The sequence below is a fragment of the Tribolium madens genome, unplaced genomic scaffold (assembly GCF_015345945.1).
Source record: "Tribolium madens isolate multiple individuals breed KSU strain unplaced genomic scaffold, Tmad_KSU_1.1 Scaffold_1;HRSCAF=32;Tcas5.2_LG8, whole genome shotgun sequence".
Taxonomy (NCBI): Eukaryota; Metazoa; Arthropoda; class Insecta; order Coleoptera; family Tenebrionidae; genus Tribolium; species Tribolium madens.
This window is the reverse complement of record NW_025400984.1, coordinates 10426340-10435544: the sequence shown is the minus strand read 5'-3', so window position 1 is coordinate 10435544 and position 9205 is coordinate 10426340. Positions and strand designations below refer to the sequence as shown.

The 9205-nt window shown below is 35.7% G+C and overlaps 3 protein-coding genes across 8 annotated transcripts in view; 2 read left to right on the top strand and 1 right to left on the bottom strand.

The window, feature by feature from the left end:
- Window positions 1–2663, top strand: part of LOC123016342 — a 53004-nt gene extending 50341 nt beyond the window's left edge. For all 5 annotated transcript variants that reach the window (XM_044416686.1, XM_044416684.1, XM_044416687.1 and 2 more), the window contains 2 exons: window positions 1214–1521; window positions 1567–2663. In XM_044416686.1, coding sequence (XP_044272621.1) covers window positions 1214–1521; window positions 1567–1966 — 708 coding nt within the window. In that variant the 3' untranslated portion in view covers window positions 1967–2663. The remainder of the gene's footprint in view (window positions 1–1213; window positions 1522–1566) is intronic.
- Window positions 2663–7167, bottom strand: LOC123016344 (PAT complex subunit CCDC47). Its single transcript, XM_044416688.1, has 4 exons — window positions 6827–7167; window positions 6157–6780; window positions 5583–6102; window positions 2663–2960 (listed from the first exon to the last, which is right to left on the bottom strand). The coding sequence occupies exons 2-4, from the start codon at window positions 6775–6777 to the stop codon at window positions 2722–2724; spliced, it is 1380 nt and encodes a 459-aa protein (XP_044272623.1). The 5' UTR covers window positions 6778–6780; window positions 6827–7167; the 3' UTR covers window positions 2663–2721.
- LOC123016346 (E3 ubiquitin-protein ligase CHIP) lies at window positions 7068–8657 on the top strand. Of its 2 annotated transcripts, XM_044416695.1 has the most exons (6): window positions 7079–7471; window positions 7525–7723; window positions 7772–8016; window positions 8068–8124; window positions 8173–8289; window positions 8344–8657. In XM_044416695.1, the coding sequence occupies exons 1-6, from the start codon at window positions 7352–7354 to the stop codon at window positions 8467–8469; spliced, it is 864 nt and encodes a 287-aa protein (XP_044272630.1). In that variant the 5' UTR covers window positions 7079–7351; the 3' UTR covers window positions 8470–8657. The 2 variants fall into 2 exon arrangements, with proteins under 2 accessions (XP_044272629.1, XP_044272630.1); XM_044416694.1 differs by having other exon boundaries at window positions 7068–7471; window positions 7525–8016.
- Window positions 8658–9205: the final 548 nt, after the last annotated feature.

The following is a 9205-nucleotide window of genomic DNA, read 5'->3' as shown; positions in this document are numbered from 1 at the left end:
TTGTCCTAAGACTCATAGTTTTTGAGATATGAATTTTTTTGATCAAAACTAAAAATGGCTCTGTACCCGGAACCATAACCCGGAGCGACTTCCGGTTTGCGCCAATAAATAGATAATGTTAATCTAATTTTAATGGTTTTTAGATTTTTGCTCCAAGTCTTATAGTTTCTTAGAAAAACGCGTTTAAAATTTAACAATTTTGAAAATTTTTACGACGACTACGGCCAAACTATTAGACTTAGAGCAAAAAGCTCAACACCATCGTAATTAGCGTAAGAAAATCTATCAATTGACGCTAAAACCAAGTCAATATCTCGCAAAAAAAATTGAATTTTCAAACGCCGATTACGGCGGAACTAGAGAAGATGGCGCTCACAAATTTTTACTATTTTTTATTTTGTAAATTGCCTCAAAACTGTACCTCAATGATTAATATTTTGTCTTAAACTTATGTAAAATCGAGAAAACCGCAAAACTCTTGATAATTTAGAAGTTATCGCCGAATTAATATTTTTGCTATTTTTGTCTTTATCAGCGATTTTCTCAATAACTATTTATCGCAGAACTGTGATCTTTTTTTATAAGATAGGAAATTAAAAATGCTTTCCAACGATACCAAATATAAGACAGTTATCAATAAAATTTAAAAGTTATTAGCTGATATCTTCTCCGAGTACCAAAAATCGTCGAAAATGTTAGCAAAAATCGAAAAAATTAAAAACTTTAGAATTACACCAAATACACTTCTAGAGGTCCAAGAGACTTAGAGTAGTTCAAGAACGATGTAAAAGTCCCAGAAATGTGGGTCGAGTTAAAAAAATAGTTATTTTCGATACAAGGACACTATCAAATTCGACCTCCACTGCAGCACTCAGCTTCGCTTCGTGCTGCAAAATTCGGTCTAAGACCTGAAAAATAAGACAGCGCACGTGTATCGAACATTTTTCACAATCGTCAGCGAAATTTCATAAAAAAACGTGAATTTATTGAAAATTTTGAGTTTAATTTTGACAGATGTCAAATCAAGTATATAAATTGAAAAAATTATATATTTAGTTATATACCACTTTTCACCTTACGTATCTAAGGGAACGATCATGAAAGAAAATTTTTTTTGAGTTTTGAGTTAAAATTTATCTTTTTTTTTAGTTGCAACTAAAATGATTTCGTTTCGTGCTCATTTTCTGAAATGTTTTGATCGCGATTTTTGCAGATCCACGACTCCACCTACGGCACTGGTTCCGACGACGACGACTTCTTCAGCGTTTACCACCAAAGCGCCGCCGCCAACGCCCTCCTCTACGTCGGCTTGGGCACAACAGCGATCGGCAGCGTGATATTCTTCGTCGGCACCGGCGAAAAGGGCTTCAAAACCCTCGAACTCCGCCTCATCGGCCCCACCCTCATCGCCTGCGGCCTCCTCTGTTGCCTAATCCGCGTTCTTCTCTGCGCCTGCCCTTCCACGTGTCTCCGCCGCCGGAAGAAGACCCGCCTCAAGACCGCCTGTCCCCACACTTCCAGGTATTCCCCCCACATCTCGAATCATCATCACGATCATGACCGTAGATACCCGAAAACGCGCGATCACGTCGACAGCACCGCCCTCCTCACCAAAAACAAGAAAAAGGTCTCCATTGTGCCCCCCAGCCAGCCCCAACCCAGCACCAGTACAGAAGACAAGATCACCCTTCCACAGATCAATCTTCCCCCAGAAGACTCCGTCATCGAATTACAAAATCTTGAACTCATCTACGATATACAGAGTGTTTCAAGTAATGATAGTGATGATAACGCTACGACTGTTGTCGATAATTCAAGGACGACCAATGACCTTGAGACTTGTCTAAGTGTTGTCATCGAACGGAGTGACAATAGTGAAAGTAGTGATGGGATTAAAAATCAAGAAAGCAGTGATAAACAAACACATAGCGGTATTGTGCTCAGCCCACTACAATTGGGACAGTAAACCGTTGTTGGCGGACAGAGGGCGCCACAATCAAAACAGAATACTTGAATCAAAATTGCGCCCTCTGTCGTCTCAAACCGGAATTGATCAAAAAAGAAAAAATCAAGTGTTGTATAATTAATTTTACGTTGCGTCCTTACGTGCAACGTGAACGTATTAAGTAAAGTAATATTTGCTAAAATTATTATAACCTAGCGTGCCTGTATTTTGATCCTATTTGCTTTATCACGTTTTTTGGAGATTCGGATTTTTACAGCAATATTATGTTGGACGATGCACAACAATCAAATTGATTTTTTGATCGTGTGATCAATTTTCGCAATCATTCGACAAATAAATACTTTGCAATTTTCGATTTTATATGGCGGCCCTAGAAATGTAACCTTCAATGTACCATTATGATATTTTGATTAGATTTGTTAGTTACCATGGCGACGCGACCACCGTCAAAATGGCGTTTTTGTTTTTACCAAAATGGCGGAATTGCGTTCGAAACCCCCCAAAGTGTACATTATATACTTGCTATATACATAGAAAATATAAAAATGTACGTATATGTAACATATTCGAGAATCATGTATAAAATGATTTTGTACATGATTTGTTGAGTAAAAAACCTATAATAAAGTTATATAGAAAAAAGCCAATGGAATATATAACATAATGGGTACATATCGATTACAAATAAAACAAGTGAAAAGTTGACAAGTTTATTTACTCCAACCCTGAAAAAACTACAATACTTTGGCAACGAATTACAACGCTTTCACTTTTAATTGTTTCATTTTGGGAGCACGTTTTTTGGCTTGTCTTTTTTGTTCTTTTTCTTCCCAACGTCGTTGACGTTCGGGGTCATCCTCAGCCATGACTTTCTCCTTCTCCAAACGGCGTCTCTCCTCCCGACGAGCCGCCGCTGCCTCGGCTCGCGCCTGGTGCGTGGATTTCAAAAACGCCTCTTCGACACGTTGCCGGTTCTTGTCGGCTTTTGTCTTACCTAAACATAAAAAGGAAACGCTTTTAAATCGCAAAAAAATCAAGGAGACAATTACAGTCTATTTTTTTATTTGCTGGTGGGGGTAGTGCGAATCAAGAACATTTGACAGCTTTTGACATTTTGGCAGTGTTGCCAGGTCTGGTGAAATTTCATCAGATTTGGTGATTTTTATTGGTAAGTACTTACTGATTTAACTTTAATTTACATTTTTTAAATTTGAGCATTTCTATTTGAGAAATTTTTAAACGGCTTTTTTGCAAATCTAGATATTGTCTAGACATTTTTTACAAAGACATTGTCTCCCCCACTATCTTTTGCAATACGATGTTTTAAAAAAATTACGATTGACATTTTTTAAATCTAAGCATTTTTTAAAGGAATTTTTAATTGTTTTCTGCAAGTCTACAAATTTTTTAAGCCGGTATTTCTTGACGCAATTTTAGTTTCCCCCACTGTATTTTGTAACACGATGTGACTGTAGTTACAGCAGAAAATTAATGTATTTTGAAACAGCTTTTTTAAATCGAGTATGCGCCCAAATGCTAGTAAAATTAATTTTTTTAATTTGATTTTTTTAACTATTAATAGAGTAAAATAAATCAAAAAAAAAACTTTTTTATTGTATTTTTTTGAGCATTTTGCACATTTTTTTAGAAATTCAAATGCTAAATTTTCTCAAAACAAGTTCTAAAATCGAGAAAGAGTTTTGTTTTTCTAAATGATATTTCAATCAACAATGTAAAAAAATCGCTAAAATGGATCACAAAATACATTATTTTGTCAATTTCTGAGCGTTTTAGTATGTTTTTAGCCAGAAACAGAACTATTTTGTAAAAATTCATTAAAAACAAACCGAAAATTTATTAAATTAGGCCAAAACTAGTGTTATTTTTGCATTTTTAGAGTGTTTCAGAAAGTTTTTTTTACTACAGTCAAATTTTTGCTAAAACTGACTGAAAAATTACCAAATTACATTGAAATTGACATCACTAGTTCATTCGATTTGGCTCTTTTTGTCAAAAAAAAAGTAGGACAAAAAATACAAAATATGGTCGAAAATAGTGTTAATTGAAAGATTTTGCTAAAACAAACCAAAAAAACATCAAATTAAGTCATTATTTTTGTCTTTATCAAGTGTTAAATCACAAAAACGAATGTAAATTGATTATAGTTTGCCTGTAATGTAATTGATGTAATTGATTTTTGAGAAAAAATTAAATAAAAAAAATGAATAAATAAAAATATGTCAAAAATAGTGTTATTTATAGCTTTCTCAAGCATGTTTTTATACTAAAGCCTCATTTTTTTGCCATATTATACAAAAAGAAATCAAAGAATTAACAAATTAATTCCAAAATTATATTGTTTTTCTCTTTCTTGGGCGTTTCAATACGTGTTTTGGTCAAAAACGCAAAAATTCTTTAAGAACAAACAGAAAATTTACTAAAAATGAAATGAAAACAATTTTTCTATAATTGGCTCTAAAACTAACAATTTATTTTGCAAGAACTTGTCAAAACGCGCCTCAAAATCAGAAAAACAAATCAAAATTCATGGTATTTTCTTTGTTTCCCTTAATGTAACTAGGTTTTCAGTAAAAAGTAATCAAAAATAAGCAGAAACATCGAAAAATTTGATCGGAAACTGTTTTTTTTAAACTTGTAAACACGTTTTCCAACTAAAATCTTATATTTTTGTAAGATTTTTTTAAAACAAACCAAAAATTACCGCATTAAATGAAAAAATCAAATAATTTTTGCCTTTTTCGAGTGTTTTAGCACATTTTTTAGCTGAAATATTATCAAATTAGGTTAAAAAGAGTTCTATTTTTGTCTTTTTCGAGTGACTAAGAGCGTTTTCAAGATAAAAACAAATTTTAACACCAAATTTTTCTAAAATTGTCTGAAAAATTACCAAATTAGATTGTTAGGGACATTAGTTTAGCTTGTTTCGCTCAATTTAGTTCGTTTTTGAACCAGACTCATTTATTTTGCAGGATATTGTCAAAACATGCTTAAACACAACAAAAATAAATCTAAATTGATTGTTATTTCGTTTATTTCTTTCGATTTAGCTCTTTTTGAGTGAAATTTTGTCAAAAAAATAGGACGAAAAATAGAAAATTTGGTCGAAAATGGTGTTAATTGCAAGATTTTGCTAAAACAAACCAAAAAACAATCAAATTAAGTCATTATTTTTGCCTTTATTAAGTGTTTTAAACTGTTTTTCAAGTAAAAACGTAAATATCGGGTGATTGTAAATGATTTGGTGTCAAATTTAAAATTTAATTTGGCAACCTTGACTGCTGATTTAGCCGTCACCTGAAACATTCTAATACCACAAATTTAAAAGAATTACCACTAATTCAGTGTTGCCAATAGAATTTTTGAATTTTTCGAGCGTTGAAGCACGTTTTTGAACAGATTTGCGACGTGAATCTTCGACAGTATAAAAAAATAATTTAATTGTTTTTGGACTGGCAACACTGCATTTTTTACCCAAATACGTGCGAGAGCGCAACAAGCCTATTTACAAATGTTGAAACGAGATAGCAGCCATCTGGTACATCTTTCAAATTATTAATTAATCCACATGCATAAATAAAAAAAAAACGGACTTTACCTTCCCTCGACAGTCTATACTTTTTGACTTTTTCCATACAGTAAAACACCATGACAAGGAGCGGCTTAAGTTGATTCATCGCCTCCTCCAAAGCCACACCTTTCAAGGGCATATTAAACCCAAACATCAACACTTTTTGGTTATCAGGCAATTTCAACACCCCCGTATCCTCCTGTTGTTTCGGTCCAGAATACTGGTCCGAAAAGTGTATATAATCAACAAATTCGGTGTATTTATTCAACACGGCAACAACTTTCGCATCCAACATGGCCGAAGTCGCTTCGGCAATTTCACTCATTACGTTAAAGCAGGCCGGGATATTGTGTTTTTCCCCGGGGCGACGCTCGGGACAATACACACTCAAGTCGGCCATTTCTTTCGACAAATGCAAAGCGGTTTTTTTCGATGCTACGCAAAACACAAAACTGTCCATATCGTCCCGATTCATTGTGACTTTAATATGGAGTTGGTCCAGTGTGGGGCGCATCATCCCCGAAATGATCGCCACCAAGTCTTGGCGCTAAATTCAAAAATTCGAACTAATGGGATTTCGAAGTAATGAGAATTGACTTACCTTGATCAGTTTCAGTTCTACCAACATTCCCTCACAACAAGTCCTGCCACTACACCACAGAGTGAAAATGTTTTCGCTCTCTTTGACGAAGCCCACGTTTTCGGTCTTTTCCAAAGCCCCATCGTCGCCGACTAGCGAAAAGTTGTCTTCGAGGAGTTGGCGATGGGTTTGTAGCCAAACGTTGGCAATTTTCGTGTTTTTGCTTTTCCCTGTGACGAAATTTATGAAATAGACCACCAGGCCTGCCACCATTAAAATCTCAAGCCAGTAACTGTCCCAATTTGCCCGGAAGTGAATAGGGACTTTAGTTATGGTGATTTTTGGTTCCGTCACCGGTTTTTCGTCCTTGTTTTCAAACCCCTCAAACTCCTCCAAGTCTTGGAAATGTTCAAATTCCGAATCATCGTCGTCAATTATTATGTCTTGATCGTCATCGGTGATACTCTCGTGACTAGACTCCTTGAACTCACCCTCGGGCACACTCTCGCCCCCAGTTACCTCCTCCTCGGCCTCAAAATCCTCAAACTCTGCAAACTCATTATCGTACACGTCCTCGTACTTGGACGCGAAACTCGCACGGAATAACAGGAAACCCACGAGGAAATAGTGACACAGACGCATTATCTGCAAAAATGAGCGAAATTTGAGCCAAAATTCGAAAAAAACTCACCGAGTGAATTGAGGTTAAAACAATGACATTTGACTACGTCAATGACGTAACTTCACACACCGAAAACTCAAATTTGGACTGGAATTGACCCAATTTTCGCAGAAAGACAGTTTCTAGAACTGTCTGTTTGAACCTGATTTTAGAAATAGTTTTGGCCCGAGTCCCGGTATTTCGTAATTGCGTGACCTCAGACACGTCCAACGTGAAATTTCAATTTGAGTCAGTTTCGTGTCGCGGATCAATATTATTTCACACTTGGCGTAAAACTAGTTTGTTTTATTTCATTAAATGAGTTTTTTGTTGCTTAATTGAGTATTTTTGTGCAATTTATTATTATTGTGGCGCCCTCTATAATAACAATCATCTGTCAAATGTCATTTGATAAAAAATGCATAATTCTCGTTAAAATCACTTTAAAACGCAAAAAACAACCCAAAGTTGGTCTAATCTGTTAGATTAGATAACGTAATTTTATTTTTATGATGTTTTTTGTTTGGTTTTGATTTTTTTTTTCACGACTCGAAAATGAGTAAACACATGTATTCAACCGCAAATCTCACCGATAAGGAGCTGAAAGAGCAAGGAAACCGCTTATTTAGCCTCCGGAAGTACGAGGAAGCGATCAATTGTTACAGTAAGGCAATTGTGCGTGATTTAGCCCACTTTTTTGCCAAAAGTGAGGTTATGTCAATTTTTAGATTAAAAATCCCGATGTCCCCCATTATTTCACAAACCGGGCGCTTTGCTACTTGAAATTGGCCCGTTGGGAGCAAGCCTGCACCGACTGCAGGAGGGCCCTGGACATGGACTCGAATTTAGTCAAGGGGCACTTTTTCCTAGGCCAAGCCTTGCTAGAGACGGAGAATTACGACGAATCGATCAAACACCTCATGCGGGGTGAGTTCACCACCGCGGCTTTGCCCCAGTCTCAACCCCCCGTTTCAGCATCCGATTTAGCGAAAGAACAAAAACTCAATTTTGGGGATGATATAGCGGCGCAGTTGAGGGCCGCCCGCAAAAAGCGCTTTTCGATCCAAGAGGAGAAACGGATCGCCCAAGAAATCGACCTTTTGACGTATCTCACAAAACTGGTCAAGGGGGACAAAGAGACACAAATCGAGAATGTGAAAAGTCAAGCACTTGAAAGCGAGCTTGAGGAGGAGAAAATACGCGAAATTGAGGAGAAATGCGTAAGTGGGGGGTTTTGAGTAATTCCAAGTGACAGTTTGAGTAATTTTCAGGACTCGCATTTAAGCGAACTCAATGCACTTTTTATGAAAGTTGATGAGAAGCGACGAGTAGGTTTTTTCGCTCATTTGCACATTGTGTAATCATTGCTTTTGTAGAAACGGGAAGTGCCCGATTATTTGTGCGGGAAAATCAGTTTTGAAATTTTACAGGAACCTGTGATAACGCCAAGTGGGATTACGTATGATAAAAAGGACCTAGAGGAGCATCTCCAGGTGATTAAATTATTAAATTAAACAAATGGAAATTCATTTATTTTTTTTTTTTAGAGAGTTGGTCATTTTGATCCTGTCACTAGAGTGAAACTCACCCAAGATCAGCTCATTCCCAATTTCGCAATGAAGGAAGTTGTTGACGCATTTCTTGCCGATAATGAATGGGCCTTAGACTATTAACTTGTAAAAAATATATTTTTTATCTTCCTAAGGGACACTGTTATCTAAGCACATTTTTCGCTTGATTTCCGGATGTATTTCTCCTTATTTATGATTATAGTTAAGTAATACGTTTCACATTTGAAGTTTTGTCGTTTTCTTTTTTGGATTTTCTAATTTTTGACTGAAATAAAACTAATTGAAAAGTCGGTGTTTCTCCTGTACTGCCAACCCCAAATAGCGAAATTCCCTATATTATGTTAAACCACCGTTTGAGTGTTAATTGTGATTTTAAATGACTCAAAGTAATGTAGTGATGCCATATTTGTTGAATTAATAAATGAATTTTATTTTTCAATTGGCATTTTGATTTTTACTGAGTGTAGTTAGTTAATCAATTATTGAGAATTTATCAACTTCATTATGAATAGATGAACAGGCGAATAGACGAGGGGAATTATAACAGATGTGGTAATTTCATTGATTCTACCTGGCCATTGTTCGGGTTTTTAAAATGATAATGCTAATTGTTATAATTGGCAATAGCGCGAACTCCCACTTGACATAATTACACGGGAAACTGGAAATCACATCAAATTTGATATTATTCCACTAAAAGCGCCCCCGACAATACTTTAAACGATGTAAATTAGAATCAACATGTAAACTGCGCTTCTTTATTTGCATTCTAGATAAATTTGTCCAAAACTGATGCAACCACAAATACACGCGTGTGGGTATGTATGCTGACTATGAC